The sequence below is a fragment of the Barbus barbus genome (assembly GCF_936440315.1).
Source record: "Barbus barbus genome assembly, chromosome: 49".
NCBI classification, from domain to species: Eukaryota; Metazoa; Chordata; class Actinopteri; order Cypriniformes; family Cyprinidae; genus Barbus; species Barbus barbus.
The window spans coordinates 7,000,819-7,022,968 of NC_136727.1; the positions used below are offsets into that span (position 1 = coordinate 7,000,819).

The 22,150-nt window shown below is 38.1% G+C and overlaps 2 protein-coding genes and 1 pseudogene across 3 annotated transcripts; 1 reads left to right on the forward strand and 2 right to left on the reverse strand.

The window, feature by feature from the left end:
- Positions 1 to 169: 169 nt before the first annotated feature.
- LOC306867260 (aldehyde oxidase 3-like) lies at positions 170 to 18,681 on the reverse strand. The gene is made up of 35 exons (XM_079412864.1): positions 18,565 to 18,681; positions 17,471 to 17,528; positions 16,958 to 17,054; positions 14,907 to 15,015; positions 12,937 to 13,063; positions 12,779 to 12,840; positions 12,556 to 12,636; positions 12,337 to 12,417; positions 12,100 to 12,241; positions 11,932 to 12,027; positions 11,682 to 11,833; positions 11,408 to 11,501; positions 11,156 to 11,265; positions 10,752 to 10,936; positions 10,365 to 10,527; positions 10,196 to 10,285; positions 9,927 to 10,096; positions 8,020 to 8,146; positions 7,707 to 7,829; positions 7,509 to 7,605; positions 6,223 to 6,347; positions 6,015 to 6,148; positions 5,733 to 5,820; positions 5,562 to 5,648; positions 4,008 to 4,199; positions 3,561 to 3,791; positions 3,325 to 3,420; positions 2,541 to 2,669; positions 2,387 to 2,461; positions 2,235 to 2,287; positions 2,008 to 2,122; positions 1,740 to 1,805; positions 1,446 to 1,634; positions 933 to 1,100; positions 170 to 698 (listed from the first exon to the last, which is right to left on the reverse strand). The coding sequence occupies exons 1-35, from the start codon at positions 18,676 to 18,678 to the stop codon at positions 648 to 650; spliced, it is 4,077 nt and encodes a 1,358-aa protein (XP_079268990.1). The 5' UTR covers positions 18,679 to 18,681; the 3' UTR covers positions 170 to 647.
- Positions 8,530 to 9,747, forward strand: LOC306867208 (hatching enzyme 1.2-like; annotated as a pseudogene). The gene is made up of 4 exons: positions 8,530 to 8,644; positions 8,752 to 8,889; positions 8,969 to 9,071; positions 9,353 to 9,747. The product of its transcript is annotated as a hatching enzyme 1.2-like (transcript).
- Positions 18,682 to 19,044: 363 nt separating the features above from the next.
- On the reverse strand, positions 19,045 to 20,220 carry LOC306867190 (hatching enzyme 1.2-like; the record flags this gene model as incomplete). The annotated part of the gene is made up of 5 exons (XM_079412772.1): positions 19,045 to 19,435; positions 19,528 to 19,645; positions 19,729 to 19,869; positions 19,991 to 20,069; positions 20,152 to 20,220. 5 exons carry the CDS (start codon positions 20,218 to 20,220, stop codon positions 19,045 to 19,047), a joined length of 798 nt encoding a protein of 265 aa, XP_079268898.1.
- Positions 20,221 to 22,150: the final 1,930 nt, after the last annotated feature.

Here is a 22,150-nt window from a genome sequence, read left to right on the forward strand (position 1 = left end):
GGTGAAAAATCCCTTTATCCTTGTTATTTGATTGTGATATTGAAATATATTAATATAGTTTTGTTTTTGGTAGGTTGCACATAGTGGATCAACTTCTGGACCAGCTCAACCGTGGGCTCTGGACATATGAAAACATCATCATAATCCTGTTATTATGTTTTTTTTTCTGGTTTAAAGCTGTTGTGTTGCTCTTATCAAATCACAAGACATTTATTATATTTAAATACAACAGTCACCTGATTTAACATCCAACTATTATCAGCTGATTGCCGAACAATGATCTACTAAACAAATGAAGCTCTGCATGCAATCATGTCTCAAGAACAATTTATAGTTATTCAAGCATATGATTAACATCTTAATTTCATCTCACATAAATCAGTTCACTTGACACTTAGGATCAGCTATTATAATAAATGTGAATTAAATGAATCTACATCCTACTATTGACTAAGAAAGTTCCTTATTGCTTTTATGAAACATTAACTGCATAATAAAAATATTAAGGAAGCTAGAAGTCCCTGACATGTAAACCGAGGTTAAGAGTTTGACCTGATAGCCAGTTTATGAGCTCAAAGTCTTTATGAAAAGGAAGTGACAGCTTGTTTAAGTCAGGCATTACAAAGTTTGAATAATCTTGTTTTTCTTCACACGTTGATGGCCCAGGGTTTGGTTTTTACTCTCCTGTCTGGTGGATTCTGTTGAGAAAAATAAAAAAAAAATTGTAAATTAGTTTTTAGGAGCCAAAACTGATAAACCTAAAATAATGTATAATAATATAACAAATAAAATCTTATCTATTAAATGTATTATAGTGGTATTATTATATATATATATATATATATATATATATATATATATATATATATATATAAAAAATAGAATTTTTAAATTATGAATATGCATTTACTGTGTTAACTCTGTTCACTCACCATCCTGGAAAAGCAGTCTTCACAGGCCATACGTATCTTTTCCACAGTAGCAGGAGAAGAAAAAGGAAAACTCTCGCTCAGGCCTCTCTCTCTCCGTGCGGCTGCAATCGCTTCTTTAATGGCAAAGAACAAAGTGCAGCCGAAAAACACAGGAGGCTCCCCGATCCCCTAAAAAAAACAAAAACAAAAAAAAAACAATAACTTTATAACCAATATTTCAACAAATAAGAAAATTCCACAGTGAATAAATATCCTATTTTGTTCAGAATGTCAGATTACCAAAGTAGAAGAGGTTGCAAACATTGTTTAATGTGCTCAAATGATTGAAGTCTGCTGTGAACCTGCCTGACCTGAAGAGTTTTGCAATCATAGAAAGCTAGACGTAACTTTTGGTGATTATGTCTGCAATTATCACCGAAAGGTAAATATTACTAGTTATTTGCTATTTATTTGTACTTTAACAGCTTTGATTTTGTTTCAACTTGTGTTGACATTCATGCTTTTTTGTCTTACCTTTGAGGAGTAGATGGCGTGAGGATTGTCTGCATTCCTCAACAGATGAACGTTAAGCTGAGGAGGGATGTCACACAGAGCTGGTATTTTATACTGAGAGGGACCCCTGGTCAACAACACACCCTCAGGAGAAAACTGCAACTCCTCTATAGTATAGAGCCCAATTCCCTGGACGAAACCACCCTCCACCTGTAAACGCACATATTTATTAACTGTAGTGTGTGGTCACTGATTTACACCCTAATTATCCAAATTGTTTGTATCTGATGTACAGTAATAACATATCTTTCATACCTGTCCAACATCCAGAGCAGGGTTTATGCTCCGACCAACATCCATCACGATGTCGGTTCTAATGTTCTGTAAAATATAATTTCACAGTCCACAAAATTTTAATATTCAAATTGCGAACATGCACACATAACCTGAAAAATTGCAGCTTCATGAATCCAAGCTACCGACACATCAATAACTGCTCATGAATCTTTACTGATATGAGATGTAAGTTCCATAGCCAAATCATATGAATATTTATGAATATAAACAACTAAAAGACAAGTACCTTGTGATCTCCTGTCAAGCAGTCAATTTCCACCTCAGAACAACAGGCCCCGAAAGTAAAGTAGTAGTATGCATTACCCTCACTTTTCTCCCAGTCAACACTGGTGTGGGGGCCCCTGGTACAAGCAAATTATTTATTTAATTATTAAACAATATCTGATCACAGAGAACGGTTTAGTTTGTGGCTTAGATTTTTGTTTTTATGTTATCACAATGTCAAGCACATACATAAAGAAACCTGTTGCTGACAGACTGATCTTCTGGCAATATGCTTCCACCACCTGGAAACATAACAGCAATTATGTCATTCTCATTTGGCTATCCATCTTTAATTCAGTTTGTATTATGTGATTGAGTATTTAGATGCCACTCCTACTAACCAGTTGTTGCCAGGTGTATTGGGGATGTTTCTTAATGAGTGACTCAAGGCGTCTCATTAGTTTCTCACAACCATTCTATGTGCAAAATAGTACAATTTCAGTCATGAAAAAGACACTCATGTAAATACTTGTAATTCGATAACTGTCCCTATACCTTGACTGCCATCCCAACAGCATCGGTGCCAAAGGATGCAGCGGATGGTGCAGCATTGGGCACGTTTCCTGTGCAGGTCTCCTTGATGTGGATTGAAGACATTGGAACCTTCAGAATGCGACTTGCAATCTGCAATTTGAACGTGAAGGTTGACATTATCTTGCAAGTAATAATAATAATAATCTGTTACATTTATATAGCGCTTTCCTAGGCACTCAAAGCACTTTACATAGTAAGTGGGGTATCTCCTCGTCCACCACCAGTGTGCAGCATCCACCTGGATGATGCGACGGCAGCCATAGTGCGCCAGAATGCCCACCACACACCCTCTTATTGGTGGAGAGGAGACAGTGATGAAGCCAATCAGTAGATATGGGGATTGTTAAGAGGCCATGATGGTCAGAGGCCAATGGGCAAATTTGGCCAGGATGCCTGGGACATCCTGGGATTTTTTATGACCACAGAGAGTCAGGACCTCGGTTTAACGTCTCATCCGAAGGACGGTGCTTTTTACAGTATAGTGTCCCCATCACTATACTGGGGCGCTAGGACCCACCCAGACCACAGGGTGAGCACCCCCTGCTGGCCTCACTAACACCTCTTCCAGCAGCAACCTAGTTTTCCCAGGAGGTCTCCCATCCAGGTACTGACCAGGCTCAACCCTGCTTAGCTTCAGTAGGCAACCAGTCTTGGGCTACAGGGTGATATGGCTGCTGGCTATATTGGCATATTTCAAGTGATATTTGTATTAGGATCCATTGTTCAACATTGAGACTCATCGCACCTGTTTGGCTTTGGTGTTGATACCTTGACCCATCTCGGTTCCTCCATGTGATATCAGAACTGATCCATCTTTGTAGATGTTTACCAATGCTGCCCCCTGAAGAAAATTCCAAGAATATTGTCCAATATTGGATATTCTTTGTAGTAGTTTTGACTAATACATTGTGAAAACCTTTAAAGTAATCATGTGAACTAAACTGCGCCATTTTATGTGCAGTCTTACATGTTTTCACCCACCTGGTTATAGAAACCTTTGGAGAATCCAATTCCAAACTTCAGTGGGACAATGGAGATCCCTCTCTTCTTCCAGTGGTTGTGGGCATTAAACTGCTTGATGGACAGACATCGATGGGTGTAGTCAGATTTCTCGAGACACTCGTTCCAGCACCGTACCATGTCATGAGGAGAAAAGAGCTGCTTGTGGTGGGTGTAGCATTTCTCATCCTTGTACATGTTGATGTCTCTCACCTGTACAATATATATATTTTGCTTTGCAGATTTAGAGAGTTGAAATGAAAACCCCAATTTTATCATGATCTGACACATCAAAAGTTACCTCAACAGCTCAAGATCACAAACCAACAGTTGTAGGGTATTTAACAAAGTCATTTGGTTACCAGTTCAAATTTCAATCCATTAAGACACTGTTTGAATTCTGTTTAATCAACTTGTCTTTAATCCCACCTGATGTGCAGGTAAGCCACACCTGGTGGCCACCTCATGTAGCATGCTCTCTATGATGGTCAACCCTTGAGGTCCCCCAAAGCCACGGAAGGCTGTATATGAAGGTAAGTAAGTCTTGCACACCAGTCCACGTCCACGTAGATTTGGAATCTTGTAGCCATTATCCATGTGAAGGAGAGCTTTCTCCATTATCTGGTAGTAAATTACAAAAGATACAAAATATATGACATTAGCCCTATTCGCACGGGATTAGTATTACCTGGTGACCTCCAGTCATTTGTAATAATTGCGGAGGTTGTCTGTGATCTTAATCCCGTGCGAATAGGCCATGTCTGTAATTTGTAAAGTAAAAATTCCCCCGCAAATGACCTACCATATTTCGCCAAACACCGAAGTTCTGTGATAATTTTAGTACCGTGCAAATCGACATCTCTGTGATTTGGCCAGCATTTGGCGGGTCGTATATAATTTTTCAAGGTTTTTGTTTCCTGTGCGCCTTTTTATCCATCTTTCGCAAAGAATGGAGCTGCGTTGGAGTGTTTGATAGTATTTTGGGTGCTGTCATATTGCTACACCATACAATTTGTAGAAAGAGAAAGCTGAAAAGGTTTAATGTGTTACAAATAAATCAAGCATAAAGCTTGAGGTATTATTTTAACCTGGTGAAATGTAAATGACACGGGGCACAAAACTATATTAGTTTCTTTTCTTTCTTTTTTTGTTAAATCCATCTGGACCATAGAACGGGACTCTCAAAGCCTTGACATCCGGGTATCCGGGAGATAAGTCAGTAATTTCGAGTAAAATCACAGGCTTCGCTTATCCCGTGCGAATGCACCACACGAAATTCAGATGTGGGGGGGTAATTTCAAAATCACACATGGTCCCCAGATAATACTAATCCCGTGTGAATAGAGCTTTAGAGACTGACCTATTGTTCATGTGAATTTAAAGGGATAGTTCACCCAAAAATGAAAATTCTGTCATAAATTACTCACTCTCATGTCATTCCAAACACATATGATCATTCATCTTCAGAACACAAATTTAGATATTTTTGATATCCGAGAGCTCACTGACCCTGCATAGGCACGCAACTACCACGTCCAAGGTCCAGAAAGGTAGTAAGTATACTGTTAAAATATTCCAGTCTGTGACAACAATAGTTAAACCTTAATTTTATGAAGCTGCAATAAAAATATAAAAAACAAAACAAAAATAATTACTTAATTCAACAATTTCTTCTCTTCAGAATCAGACTTTGACGTGCGTTAACAAAAGTACCATGGCGTATGAATGTGTCAGTTGTGTTGCTGTCTAAGTAGGGTCAGAAAGCTTGTAGATTTCATCAAAAAATATCTTAATTTGTTTTCCGAAGATGAACAAAGGTCTTATGGGTTTGGAACGACATGAGTGTGAGTAAATAACGACAGAATTTTCATTTTTGGGTGAACTATCCCTTTAAGGTAACCTAGCTCACAGTTCCAGGGATTGGTCATTTATACATCTGAAACATTTAAGTTTTTCTTGTTTAAGTCTTAAAAACCAACATACGAAAGAGGATTCGTCTAGAGTGCACCCTCCATTACTGTAGTATGTGATATCAGCAGCCAGGATTGTTCCATCATTCATGTATCCAACCTGTAGGAAAAAGGCAGGATTTTAGCTATTGTGATGTTGCACATTTATCCAGTCAAAATACTGTTACCAATAGTGACACATTACCTTGTACTTTCCTAAGAAAGGAGACCTGCCACTGGTGATTAGCATGTCATCTCCACGTTCTAGTACACATCGCACAGCACGGCCAGTCCTGTGGTTAAATTTGAGAGTACAGATAGTGTACTTAGCTTTAGCATTATGTTAAAAGCTACTTTCATTGCATACTATCTTTGCATTTCACAGAAACAAGTAAACAAAATATTTAAATATAAGCAATCAAGGCAAATACACTAGCAAATAAATAAGAGCCATTGTGTAAAAGGTACAAGTCTCATTTTGTCATACTTGTAAGCGGCTGTAGCAGCAATGGCGGATAATGAGGCAATCTTCATGACTTTACCACCAAATCCACCTCCTAACCTCTTCACATGACATGTGATCTTATTGAAATCAATGCCGAGAGTGATGCCCACCACTTCCTGTTAAAATGAGGAAATTAGGCTAAAAATTGAGGTATAAACTCATCATTTTATGTCTGTGGAGCAATACAGACCTGAGTATATGCTGCATGCTGACTGGCAACATAAAGCTCCAGTTCACCTGCCTCTCCTTTAGGAATCGCAATCAATCCCTGAGTTTCCATGTAGAAATGTTCCTGACCACCCATATAAAGCTCATCTGTGAAATATATAAAAGAATGATAATGTGCATTGTATAAGAAAAGTCAAAGATTAGTTAAAGGGGTCATATGATGTGATTTCAAGCTTTCCTTTCTCTTTGGAGTGTTACGAGCTGTTTGTGCATAGATAAGATCCCTGAAGTTGCAAAGACTAAAGTCTCTAAAGATATTCTTTATAAAAGTTAAGACTCTGCCATGCTCTCCTAAAACAACTCATTCAAACACGCACCCACATGTCTTCGTCACTGTGTAGGAAGATTTGCATAACACCATCCAAATGTTTACGCAAAGAAAGAAGTGGAACTATTATTTTCGCTGTAGTATTGTTGCACCATGTCGTGGAGACGCTGTGTTTCGTTGTAAAAGCGAAAGTACTTTGTTTGGGCTTCCAAAAGAGGACACAACTAGAAATCAGTGGTTAAGTTGTATTTACAACACTGTTCCAGAACAGTTCAACCCAAATATTAAGAGTGTGTGCACTGTGACGCGCATTTGACAAAGGACTATTTCCTGAACCTGGAAGAGTAATGTTAGCCTACAATGCTGGCTTGCACAAAGGCTGTTTCTATAAAGTGGGAAAATTACAAATTTGCAAGGACAGTCTGACAGTTCTGACTCACAGCCTGTAAGTACGTTTCTGCTACTGATTATTCAAATGCAAGTTTTGAGCAGTGTAGATTAGTGCTTGTTGTTTGTCGTTTCTCCGATCACAAATGCAGACATGGTAATGTTTACGCGCCGCATAAAAAGACAGTACAAGTCATTATAATCACTAATTATGTCCCCACTGGAAGTAACAAATTCCTCGTTTATAATGAGTTTTATTGTTTTTGTGTTGTCACGCCGGGACACGGCATCACAAAACGGTGAGGGGCGTAACATTTCCGTCTCACGCTTGAGGTATTCGGCCAATCACAACGTACTGGTTAGCTGGCCAATCAGAGCACACCTCGCTTCTCAGAACGATGAACTTTGTAAAAATCGATGCTTTTCAGAAAGGCGAGGCATAGAGGAACAACAATAATGTACAGTATGTGAAAATAATGTGTTTTTTTTTACCTTAAACCGCATAAACACATTGCATTACACCAAATACACAAAATAATGTTCTTTATAGCAGCGTCATAAGACCCCTTTAGAAAAAAAGGGATTAAAATAACCCTCTAGTATGTGATCTGCTTTCTCAAACCCTTCTTCCACATTTCCTCTTTCCAGTTTTCTCTTGGGATCAAAAAATGACTGGTGTTCAATGGCCTCCTTCATAAAAAAAGAAAGAAGTTGTGGTGATTAGTAGGATTAGATGAACGTGCTGCTCCTCAACTTTTGTTTAGCACTCCAAGTCTTTTCTGAATATATACCTCTATAGTGAAAAAGACAGGTTGGATATCCTGGTAAGTTATGGCCACATGCTTAGCTGCTTGTTTGGCTTGTTCTCTGGTTTCAGCCACAATGGCACCGATAATCTGCCCCACACAAATTACCTGCAAATGGCAAACCGACAAGGCACAACATTGCAATGTACCTGAAATGTACAATAAGCATTATTGACTAAGAAGTAGTAACAACTACTGCTGTATATAGTAAGCATTAAGGCTTGAAACATCTAATCTGAGATAGGAATCATTCAGTATTTGGATGTGTCTTTAAACCAGAGAATATGTATTGTGGTACCTCCTCTTCAGCAAAAAGCTCCTCTGGGTTGTTGAACCAGAGTCTTCGATTCTGACCAGGAACATCCTTGGAAGAGATGAAGGTGACCACTCCAGACATGGCTAGAGCCACCGATGCATCTATAGAGCTGATGTGAAGATAAGGTTAAGACAATGAGATTTAGAATTTCAAAGAAATTAAAAATTGTCCTGCCCAGACACTTGGGGTACATCCTTTCATTTTGCAAGGTTTTGGACTTAACAAGAGTGTGTACTCCCTTTAGTTACACACATTAGTCTCTTGACACTAAGACCCTACACATAATCCCCCAGTAGACCCACCTACTCAGGTGAATATAAAGTCCATGTCTAACAGCACAAAGACACCAAAGCTCACCACAGGAACATCCTGAACATCTCTATACAGTGAGACGACACTGACACAAGAGCCTCCCTCTCCATGTCTCACAGGCATCTCCTCTCATGGTAAGAGCCAGTCTAGTTTCTCCCTTAAATGATCAACATTCCTCAAATGAGTCATTGTAAACATCTCTGTTTCTGCCTCCAGGAGGAAAGGTTTGAAGGAGTGTTTGTGTCAGAGCCTGAACCTCTGGACATCATTACAAGGATTTTGGAGTCCAACAATGGTCAGACACCTTTTAGATTTCTATAAAGCCAGCAATGGGTTTCAAAAAATAGTGGTAAAATGCAGTCTAGATGTATAAATAGTTTGTTTAATCTGTTTTTAATACAGGATCTTCTGAAGTCTTGATTGAAGGAGATCTGGTGTTTCCTAAAACCAGAAATTGTCTCTACTGCTTTAACAACAACTGTTTCTGGAATAAAAACTTCAACAATATAGTGGAGATCCCTTAAACAGTGAATTCTGAGAGTGAATCTCCTTCATTTATTGAACATATCAATGATTCATGTAAATGTCATTTTAAATCTGTGGCCCCTTTTGTTTGCAGCCTATTATGACAGATCAGTGATTGCGAATGCCATGTCCACTTTTCACTCCAAAACCTGCATCCACTTTGTGGCCAGATCAACTCAAGCTGGGAACAAAGATGGGTGAGAACAATCATACAATATTAACAAGAAACATGTAATATACCTTAATCCAAAGTAAAAACAAAACAATATATATACATATATATATATATATATATTTTTTTTTTTTTTAATTCTTTATTTGACAGGGACAATAGACAGTCCGAAAACTGCCCCAGAATTAGCTACAGAGCTAAATTTCATCTGCTGTCCCTTTATAAATAAAGTGTATGTATGTATGTGTGTGTGTGTGTATATATATATATATTCATTTAACCCCATTACTTCCTCTCTACTCTCAGGTGCTACTCTTCTCTTGGCAGAACTGGTGGCAAACAGGTGGTCTCCCTCAACAGGTACAGCTGTGTGCATCACGGCATCATTCAGCATGAGCTCAATCATGCCCTGGGCTTCTACCACGAGCAAACCAGGAGCGATCGTGACCAGTACGTGAAGATCAACTGGGAGAACCTGTCTCCTGATATGGCCTACAACTTCCAAAAACAAAACACCAACAACCAAAACACTCCATGACTACGGCTCCATCATGCACTATGGAAGAACAGCCTTCTCCATCCAGCCCGGGCTGGAAACCATCACTCCCATTCCTGATGAGACAGTGGAAATCGGACAGAGGCAGGGAATGTCAGACACCGACATCCTGAGGATGAACAAGCTGTATGGATGCTACGTATGAGGGATAATTAAACATATATAATGTGTCTGTAGATGAATAATGGAATGAGCTGATTCTTTGTCTTGTGATGGTGTTCAATTTCTGGAATGTTTGATTGTGTTGAGAAAAATAAAATTATCAACATTTTGTTGTTTAAATTTGTTATTCCATAAATAATGAACAAATTTCTTTCCACTTACGTGATCTTTGCATGAGCCCTAGTGCTGGTTACCATGGAAACAAACAGTTCTCCTTGAACAGATGGGATGTCATCGTAATACACAGCTTCTCCTGTAGCCTGCTGAAGGGCAGCCTGGTGTATGTTGGGACGTCCCACCGGGTCACTAAAAGACTGAGTCTCTGGTACAAGCTGTAATTTCATTGGTAATGAGAAAGTTGTTAATCACACTTGATATGAAAATGCAACCTTTGTTTTGATTTTGTATCTGTGTAACTCAGGTCTGCCTACCTGGAAAGAATGGTTTCCTTGCGGCACCTCATTTTTGAAGGGTTTTAATGCGCTGAGATACTCCAATGGCAAATCATTCATGCCAACCTCCTTTAGCAACAGCATAACAATTTAAATCGGGATTAGGCAAATTGTTCTGCTTTTAAACTAATAATTGCCACAATCATACCTTTTGTTGGAGCTCCAGCAGCACTTGCATGTAAAATTTGAAAAAGAAGCTGAGTACTAGAGCCTTGCGATACTCTTCCCGTCCACCAGGCGCAGTAGGGGGCACAGAAATCTCTTCTTCTAAGAGTTGTGTTCCCTCTGCTAGAAGTTTCTCATCCCATTTTCTGCCAAACAAAAATCAGTGTACACTGACGAGGATGTTTGCAATTTAGCAACAAAAGAATGCAGGTAGCGCACCAGATTTTGTTAGTATTCATTTAACGGTTAATTGTTGGCTTTTCTTTTTCTAAGCAGTGTCTTTGTTACGTTCAGTAAAACAGTGTACAGTTTGTTCTCTCACATACAAGATTTTCGGATGTGATTTATGTAGACCTTCAGATGGCTGTACCTTCCCAGCAGCTCTTTACAGGTGTGTCTGGCTTTTACCAGAGTTGGTCCCACACCTCCATAAAAAATATCCAGATTTTCCACCACATTTGAGTCATGTCTGAACGCAACCCTCATGCCAGCGTTCACTATGGAGAAGGCAAACTCTCTGCGCTGTGCCTGGCGAAATGCTGACACAAACTCCCACTGTAAAGCACAGGGATTAACTTTTCAGAATATAAACTGAATTCCTAATGTATTTGTTGTGTAAAAGTGAATTTGTGGTTAAAAAATGAAATGGATGGGATTAGCAATGACTAATAGTCTATTAGGGTAACTTAAGTGTGTTTGTTGAATCTTGAATAGTTTTAATGTTTTAGTTTTAGCATTGGCTTTAGTTTGTATCCTCAATTTTGATTAACGTACCGGTCTTGAGTGAGGAATGTCAATAGCCAGCAGAATCTCATCTGGTCGTAGAGTCGTTTTACCAAAGTCTGTGAAAAACTCCTCACTTAGACAAATCTCTCGAGCACCATCTGTATTTAAGACCAATGGAAAAATGTAATTCTAATTATAAACATTATTTTCCGTGTCAAATATATTGGAAACTGAGACATATTGCAAAAATGCAGTTATAGGAAATGATGTACAATTAAATTCCAAATATATTGGCATTACCATTAGAAACAATGTGTAGAGTGCACTCCGCTGCCGCTAGAATGCTGCTCAAGTCATATTTGGGGTTGGCGCTCAGGATATTTCCACCAATGGTCTTGAATATAGACAAGTAATTAAAACACAAATTTGTCATTAAAAATTACTTTTGGTCTTGCATGAAATGTTAATTTAACAATACTACATTAGCTACCAACTTAATATTATTTTTGTGTATATATATTTCAGTCCAACTGTTCCACTTAATTCCTCAAATTGATTTGTTTTTGGTACTCACAGCCATGTTGCGTATCTGTTTGCCAGCCAAGCACTGTAATGTTTGAATGAGGGCCTGGTAAACCCTGCTTTTCTCTGTCCCGAGTTCCTCGATTCCTCGCAGGAGGACATCCTTCAAAACAGACAAACTGCATCCTGCCCCTATAGTTATGCCTAAATAAAACAGTGTTGTTGAATTTACTTTTGGGCTGTAATATTCGCTAACTAATTAAGCATGTGAAAAGGCGAGACATTGTTCATCCATGATTTACCATTGTTTCTCCATTTTATAGCCCGAAGTTCTGGAATACTTCCACCACCATAGATCACCAAAGGATGGATGGTTCCCTTCAGATTCATCTTTGGCCCTGTAAAAGAACAGAAACAGGTTGGTTGGATGGATGGGTGTATGGATGGATGAATTTCCTCTTGAAACCAACCTATGGTTGTGTTCCCAACCAAGAGAGGTGCATTGGGGTATTCAGCTTTCAGCTTGATTAAATCTTTCAGATCTGCTGGGGAAATCCACCTGAGCTTTTCACCCTGGAAATAAAGTCGCTCAGCTTTTTTCTGTCCCATAATCTATTGGAAAGAAGGGATATAACGAAAAAAAAAAAATCATTAGTGGCCTGAAATGTCCTCATTCTCATTAGCTACCGCAAGAACAGTTTGCTCACCAGTAACTCTGGAGGAAAGATCAGATCCTGAGTTGGGTCAAGGGGTAAGGCATTATCCATGCTGAAAAGTTCTCCAGATATCTACCAATAATACCAGTAGCAGAAGAGTTATCAACCTATATTTACCAATCTCTGTCTACTTATAACAATAAAGAGGTGTACTACTGTATTAGTGATAATGTATAAGAAATTCAAATAATTTATGTCTAAATATCTTACATCAGATTCATTGTTGTGAGAATTGCAGTTTTCCATGCAACATTTTCCATTCCCATCACCATTTTGGCAAGATATCGGAGTCTGTAAAAACATGAATCATGTCACTATAGAGCACATAACTGTTTTCTGCAGTCAAACTCTATAGTTTATACAAATTTTCATGTATGACTTTTCACTAATTTGTGGATATTTTTGTTTTCTACTAGTAGTTAACAGTCCTTACATCACAGAAAGTTTTAAATCCATCAATTATCGGTCGATATCCAGTACAACGGCACAGGTTCCCTTAGAAGAAAGAAAACAGAATGTTTAAATTCTTGTTTTCTGTGTTTGAATTCATAATTCTAAAAATGTAAATTAAATCCATGAGTATTTAAATACCTCCTAGTGTCTCTCGAATGTCCTCCATGGTTGGCTGTGGATTGTTTCTCAGTAACGTGTACATGGACATCACCATCCCCGGAGTACAAAACCCACACTGAGACCCATGGGCCTTTGCTATACGCTCCTGATGAACAACAACAACAAAAATATCTAAATGGTGTGTTCTCGATTACCCATTCAATATATCCAGTGGTGGACAGCAACTAAGGATTTTTACTTCGTTACTTACTTAAAGGTATAGTTCACCCAAAAATGAAAATTCTGTGATCATTTACTCACCCTCAAGTAGTTCCAAACCTGTATGAATGTCTTTGTTCTGCTGAACACAAAGGAAGATATTCTGAAGAATGTGGGAAACAGAGCAGTTCTGGGGCACCATTGACTTCATAGTATTTTTTTTTCCTACTATGGAAGTCAATGGTACCCCAAAACAGCCTGGTTACAAACTTTGTTTGGAACTACTTGAGGGTGAGTAAATAATGACAGAATTTAAATTTTTGGGTGAACTATCCCTTTAAGTACAACTTTCAAGTATCTGTACTTTACAGGAGTATTTTTATTTTGGGAAACTTTTACATTTACTTCACTACATTCCAAAGCATAATATCATACTTTTTACTCTACCACATTTCATAAAAACATGTCGTTCCTCGTTGTTTTGAACTGGAGAATTTGTCATGCACTACAAGACGGTGTCCGATTTGTGAAGGCGCTGATTCTGTTCAATGAGCCTGTTTAATTGGTTCGCAAATTGCACTGAACGATTCATTTATGAATTTTGAGTGCACTGCAGCTGTTCTCAAGTCAACAACTCACTGATTCAAAGAATCCGATCAGACCGAGTCTCCAGTTTACAATTCACAGAATTCACAAGGCTGACTCTAAATAAGCCAAGAACAGGAGATCCCCAGAGCTACTCGTAGAAGTTACTAATGCTGAATTTTAGCATTATTGTAAAAAAATAAAAATAAATCATATTTAGGTCACACGCCTGATTATATTTAGGTTTAAGTCCACTGTATGAATTGTTTGAATGTAGACATGTCCATATTTGTGAATTACCATCTAAACGGGGTAGGTTTTATAAAAAAAACAAACAAAAAATAACATTAAATTAACGCAAATTGCACTGCCGTAGCACTTTCAAATTATGAAAAAGTAGTATGTAGTATTTTTTTTTTTTCTAAGTGCTGACAACTTTTTACCCAGTTTGACCTCCGTTTTTATATTGTATATTTATATTTGGCAACACACATTTTGTTTTTCCTATATACTACATAATTTTTTTTCCCACTTGTTTGCACACCTGAATTATCAGTAATTATCAGTATAAGCAGTGATGTTTTAATTAATTTTTTTTGCAGGAGGATGTATAAAATTTTGTATATAAAATTGCAAAATAAATAAACATTCATCAATCAGTCCTTTTTACTTTTAATACTTAAGTACATTTCAAATCAAGTACGTTTGTACTTTTACTCAAGTAAAATTGAAAAGGAGTACTTTTATGAAAGTGAAAGTGACATACTTCCAAGTATGGTGACCCATACTCGGAATTCGTGCTCTGCATTTAACCCATCCATCGTGCACAGACACAGCAGTGAACACACACACACCATGAACACACACCCGGAGCAGTGGGCAGCCATTTATGCTGCGGCGCCCAGGGAGCAGTTGGGGGTTCGGTGTCTTGCTCAAGGGCACCTCAGTCGTGGTATTGATGGTGGAGAGAGCACTGGACATTCACTCCCCCCACCTACAATCCCTGCCGGCCTGAGACTCGAACCTGCAACCTTTGGATTACGAGTCCGACTCTCTAACCATTAGGCCACGACTTCCCCCTTCCCCCCTTTATTAGGGTAACTGTACTTTTACTCAAGTACTTGATTTGTTTACTTCGTCTGTCCTCTGAAAATACCTACTTTGAAAGATGATTTATAGTTTGTGTGTGAAGGAGAATCATTTACCTGAACAGGATGTAGTTTAGTCTTGGTGCTTCCAATGCCTTCGATGGTCACCACGGCCGCACCATGCAGAGAACATATCGGCTGTAGACATGCATTTACTGACCAGTGACTGATGAACGGGTTAAAGATTATAAAACCACATTTATTGATGACTTTTTAATTTAAAATGTCGGTAACACTTTACAATAAGGTGTCATTTGTTAACATTAGTTAATGTATTAACGAACATTATCAAACAATGAACAATGCATTCATTACACTATTTATTAATCTTGGTTGATGTTAGTCAATGAAAATACAGTTGTTCATTGTTTATTCATGCTAGTTCACAGTGCGTTAACTAATGTTAACAAACACAACTTGTGATTTTAATAATGCATTAGTCAATTCTGACATTAACATTAAGATTAATAAATGCTGTAGAAGTATTGTTCATTCTTAGTTCATGTTTACTAATATTATTAACAAATGTTAACTAATGAACCTTATTGTAAAGTGTTACCAAAATGTCTAGAGTGTAAGTTATGATAATAAAAGAAGAAATTTAGTGACATCTGTATGGTTTGATGTAGAAAAACACTGGTAACCAATATACAGGTCCTTTTCAAAAAATTACCATATCATGAAAAGGTTCTCTAAACGAGCTATTAACCTAATCATCTGAATCAACTAATTAACTCTAAACACCTGCAAATGATTCCTGAGGCTTTTAAAAACTCCCAGCCTGGTTCATTACTCAAAACCGCAATCATGGGTAAGACTGCCGACCTGACTGCTGTCCAGAAGGCCATCATTGACACCCTCAAGCAAGAGGGTAAGACACAGAAAGAAATTTCTGAACGAATAGGCTGTTCCCAGAGTGCTGTATCAAGGCACCTCAGTGGGAAGTCTGTGGGAAGGAAAAAGTGTGGCAGAAAACGCAGCACAACGAGAAGAGGTGACCGGACCCTGAGGAAGATTGTGGAGAAGGACCGATTCCAGACCTTGGGGGACCTGCGGAAGCAGTGGACTGAGTCTGGAGTAGAAACATCCAGAGCCACCGTGTACAGGCGTGTGCAGGAAATGGGCTACAGGTGCCGCATTCCCCAGGTCAAGCCACTTTTGAACCAGAAACAGCGGCAGAAGCGCCTGACCTGGGCTACAGAGAAGCAGCACTGCAAATTTTGCATGTCATTCGGAAATCAAGGTGCCAGAGTCTGGAGGAAGACTGGGGAGAGGGAAATGCCAAAATGCCTGAAGTCCAGTGTCAAGTACCCACAGTCAGTGATGGTCTGGGGTGCCATGTCAGCTGCTGGTGTTGGTCCACTGTGTTTTATCAAGGGCAGGGTCAATGCAGCTAGCTATCAGGAGATTTTGGAGCACTTCATGCTTCCATCTGCTGAATTTCTTTATGGAAATTTCATTTTTCAGCACGACCTGGCACCTGCTCACAGTGCCAAAACCACTGGTAAATGGTTTACTGACCATGGTATTACTGTGCTCAATTGGCCTGCCGACTCTCCTGACCTGAACCCCATATAGAATCTGTGGGATATTGTGAAGAGAAAGTTGAGAGACGCAAGACCCAACACTCTGGATGAGCTTAAGGCCGCTATCGAAGCATCCTGGGCCTCCATACCACCTCAGCAGTGCCACAGGCTGATGGCCTCCATGCCACGCCGCATTGAAGCAGTCATTTCTGCAAAAGGATTCCCGACCAAGTATTGAGTGCATAACTGAACATAATTATTTGAAGGTTGACTTTTTTTGTATTAAAAACACTTTTCTTTTATTGGTCGGATGAAATATGCAAATTTTTTGAGATAGGAATTTTGGGTTTTCATGAGCTGTATGCCAAAATCATCAATATTAAAACAATAAAAGGCTTGAACTACTTCAGTTGTGTTGTAATGAATCTAAAATATATGAAAGTCGAATGTTTATCAGTACATTACAGAAAATAATGAACTTTATCACAATATGCTAATTTTTTGAAAAGGACCTGTAGTTTTTATTATTTTTTTCACATCAAGGTTTTATGCTGTTAGATTTGTGATATGAGTGAAAGATACAACACAGTATCCTGGATAAGGTCATATCTGGAGACCATCACAGTACAGGCCCCACATCCCCCTCCACCACAGCCGTACTTGGTGCCCGTCAGACCCACTGAATACAAAAACAAAACACTTTTTTTGTTTTTTTTCCCTGTAAGTTATGTAAGAGCCTCTAAGGGGACATGGTGATAAATATAAAATAAGAAAATATTTTTAAAAAGATATGATTTAGTGCTTTTGTGTTTGACGCAAAAGCTTTGCAAGCAAACGCAAAAGCAAAGTTTCTTGCAAGAGACACAAAAGCATTGTATAATTATAAGTATAATTTTTCCTCCCATCATTTTTTCTTTAGGGGCTCTGCAAAAAAAAAAAAAAAAAAAAAAAAAAAAAAAAAAAAAGCTCTGCATAACTTAAATATGAAAATATTTTAAATATTATAATTATATTAAATGTATGTATATCTAATAAATATACTGACGATCTACACCATTTTTTTTTTGGAGCATTGTCTCATGGAAATTACCGTACCTTTTCTTCGCAGGTATGCCAGTAACATTTCTTCTGGATCAGCATTCTTCTCCACTATCTTTACATAAAATCAACAACAAAAAGTTTAAATAAACTGACCGCTATTGCTCAAATGTTGTGATATCAAGCCAAACATCATTCAGTGTGTGCCACGTGACAGGATTGGATTTTGGAGACCAACATATCTATCACACCCATACACACCAGAGAATGTGTATGTGTGTGTGTGGGAGGGAGAAACGCATGATGGACTGTCTAAAGCGTAGAAAATCATTTTCATGGCATCATACATGAGATGATTTTGTTTGGCAGCCAGCTGACTGTCATGTGCATTGATTCTGTTACGCATGTTTAGTCATGCCATTTCCTCCTGGTTATTTTCAAGTTTGGTTATTTACTATGATTATGAGAAGTCTAGAAATGATAAACTAAATGGTAGTTCACCCAAAAATTAAAATTGTGTCATAATTTACTCACCCTCGTGTCATTCCAAACCTATATGAATTTCTTTCTGATGATAAGCAGAAAATAAGATATTGTGAAGAATTTTGGTAATCAAATAGTTGATGGTCCCCATTGACGTCCATAGTATTTCTGTCACTACGGAAGTCAGTGGGGACCAACAACTGTTTAGTTCTTTAAAATTCTTCAAAAATATCTCCTTTTGTGTTCAACATAAGAAAGAAAATTATACAGGTTTGGAATGACACGAGGGTGAGTAAATGATGAGAAAATTTTAATTTTTGGGTGAACTATCCCTTTAAACATTTTGATATTCATCTCAATAGAAGTAATAAAAATACCATCTACTGTATATCACAGCTTTCCTTCTTTCGTGATACTAGCAAATTAAGTCGAAAATTAATTTCATATTGTACACTTTTATTTATGAGCTAAAGCAATCTTAAAGCTATAGTGATATATTAATAATATTATGAGCCCCCCAAAAAAAACTATTGACACAAAAAGTCAGAAAGACTGTACCATTTTTAGATAAGATAAAGCACACATTGATCAAATTGAATATATGTGCCTTAAATATACAGATCATAATAAAACATCATTTAAAACCAATATCTGTCATGTAAACATACCTTCTTGCCATTAATGTAGAAGACAAGCTCACTGTTCACAGATACAGATGACATGATGAGTTGAGAAGGATCGCGGTGCTCTGTTGCTGGAGATGCTCCTGGTTTGCTGACCATCAGCTGAATGAGCGACTGACAGACTCACATCACATGTTACAGGCTTTGCTTTGCCTTTTATGGTTAAAATACAGGAATGCGTAGAGAAGATATGCATGCAATGGGTTTTTCCCTCCATTGTTATATATTTATTTATTGCTTAGGAGATTCCTTCATTCACTCATTTCACTTCCTGCTCTCAGTATCTCAGAATAAATTATTAGATGTAAAGACAATCCACAAAAAGGTTCACATTTGTTAAATGTTTAATTAAAATTGTCCCCACACATTTCAGAAATACAACAACATCAGAGAGACCATCACCTTGTTACATCATTCACGTACAGACACACAAACTATATTAAGTAGTCTGCATAAGCCTCATCTTCAGCATCCATAAAGCTTGTTGATCCTCAGGATGTCGGTGTCTGACATTCCCTGCCTCTGTCCGATTTCCACTGTCCCATCAGGAATGGGAGTGATGGTTTCCAGCCCGGGCTGGATGGAGAAGGCTGTTCTTCCATAGTGCATGATGGAGCCGTAGTCATATGGAGTGTTTTGGTTGTTGGTGTTTTGTTTTTGGAAGTTGTAGGCCATATCAGGAGACATGTTCTTCCAGTTGATCTTCACGTACTGGTCACGATCGCTCCTGGTTTGCTCGTGGTAGAAGCCCAGGGCATGATTGAGCTCATGCTGAACGATGCCGTGATACACACAGCCGTACCTGTTGAGGGAGACCACCTGTTTGCCACCAGTTCTGCCAAGAGAAGAGTAGCACCTGAGAGGAGAGAAACAGGAGATGTTATACAAAATCAGTCTGAAGTTGTGTTGTAAAACAGAGTCCTGCTGATATTGTATGATTGTTCTCACCCATCTTTGTTCTCAATACTGATGTAGTCGGCCTGAGTTGATCTGGCCACAAAACGGATGCAGGTCTTGGAGTGAAAGGTGGACATGGCATTTGCAATCACTGATCTGTCATTATAAGCTGCAAATGAAAGGGGCCAAAGGTTTGAAATGGCATATTCATGAATGATAGATATGCTCAATAAATGAAGGAGACTCACTCACAGAATTCACTGCTCACTATGCAAGGGATCTCTACTATGTTGTTAGAGTTTTTCTTCCAGAAACAGTTGTTGTTAAAGCAGTAGAGAGCATTTCTGGTTTTGGGAAACACCAGATCTCCTTCAATCAAAACTTCAGAAGATCCTGTATTTAAAGAGAAACATACTAATTAAATAATAAAACATATTTATTCATCTTGACCACATTTTACCCTTATTTTTTTAAACACACTGATGATTTTACAAGAAATCTAAAGGTGCCTGACCATTGTTGGACTCCAAAATCCTTGTAGTGATGTCCAGTGGTTCAGGCTCTGACACAAACACTCCTTCAAACCTTTCCTCCTAGAGGCAGAAACAGAGATGTTTAAAATGACTCATTTGAGGTAAGTTGATCATTTAAGGAAGATACTAGACCAGATCTTACCATGAGAAGAGATGCCTGTGAGACGCCAAACAGCAGCAGCAGAATGGAGAGGGAGGCTCTTGTGTCCATGTCGTCTCAGTGTGTTGAGATGTTCAGGATGCTCCTGTGCCAAGCTTTGATGCCTGTGAGCTGTTCTCTCAAGATTATATATTCACCCGAGTAGGTGGGTCTACTGGAGGATTATGGGTAGGGTCTTAACATCAAGAGTCTAAAATGTGTACCTTCAGGGAAGAAACTCAGACCTCACCCATTACTCCAAAACTTTGCAGAGTAAGAAAACATACACTAGTTTGTTTAACTAATCCACTAAAATGGACTTCACTATGTGCCCAAAACAGTGGTGTACAGGGAGAGGATTCATTGGTAATCCACCTACAGTTTACTAGTGGTGGAAACATAACTAAAAAAATTAAAATAAATAATATAAGAATAAAACATACATTAAAAAATACATTAATTTAGATGAAAGCTTCTAATTCTAAATAACCAACAGGTAAAATCAAACACAACTACTGTATAATTCTAAAATATTGTGAGGGAAAATGTAAAAATATAGGAATTTGCAGTGCTACTCTGCTTATTAATTGATAAAATGGCTTTGTTACTGAAAAACAACATGGATTTCGAATGTAGCAATAAAACCACCTAGCTTAGAAAAACAATAGCTAATAGCTTGTATCTTAACTTCTTGCAACAATGCTACTGCATAGTGCTCCTTCAACTGTCCACTGTTACAATAAAAGTGGAGTGACAGTGAAACATTTTCTACACAAAAGTTTTTAATTTGATTTTACAGAAGTTGTGTATTTTGCTTTGTAGTCCAGATGTTATATATTTTTTTCTTTATGCAACATAAAAATAGCTTTTAATGTGCATATTGTGATATTAACTACATTGATAAGATGTCCTTAGTCTATTTTATAACATGATATTCCTGAAAAATTGTTCGCAAAACTGTTCTGGCATTGCGTGATTTCATTTATTCACACTGCCAAAGCATTCCTGTGTTCTGTGCTGTCGTTTACACGTCCCAGACAGTCCCGCTAAGACGGTGTGACAGTACAGTGTCACATCTAACATATGCATTGAGAAGTCACTCTTTGTAATTTTTGTGTGATCCTTCCGTTACCAGTAACATTGCGTATGATATCATTAAGCTGCTGGTACATTTCTCATCCGCATGGATGAGGAGTAGATCCCTGATCTCGGTATCACTCCTGTTTGCAGCGATTGATATTATTATTATTAGTTAATTATTATAATATCCGTTAGCATTCTTATTATTATTCTTCTTCCGCTGTGGAAGTCTATGGTAGCCCATAGAACCGCTTGAGGGAAAGTTGTAAAATTTGGCACACTCATAGAGGACAGTGCCGACATTAACCATAGCAAGTTTGGAGTCTCTAACTCAAACTCTCTAGCGCCACCACTTGTCCAAACTTTCACTTATGTTTATGATAATAACTTTTGAACCGTAAGCCACAAAATTAAATTTATTTTTTCCTCTGAATCCTTGGCTCAAGCCGAGTCAAATTAAGTTCACAAATGGTAAGGTTTAGTTTTTTTGCAATCTTGAAATGTTTGTAAAACCTACTTTTTCAAACTCGTCCTTGTCCGAACCGTCCGATTCTCACCAAAATTGGCTCAGATAATCTACAGACCATGCTGGCAAAAATTATGGAATTCAAATCGATTCGTCCAAGCGTTCTCGAATACCACACTAACGAATTCGCTGAAAAGCACGCAAAAATGGATCTGAGGCTATATCTCCGCAAGGGTTTGTTTCAGCGCTGTGCCACCTAGTGGCCAGGAGATATGAAAAATGCATATTTTTGATTATAACTTGTGAATGGTTTGGCCAAAAAATCATAAAAATGGTCTCTTTAGATTTGGTGCATCATGCCGAGTACAACCATATCAAATTTTCCCATGTCAGCCATTTTAGGCGTCGGCCTTGTTGAATTTTGTAGTAAAATACTGTATTTTACGAACGTATTGA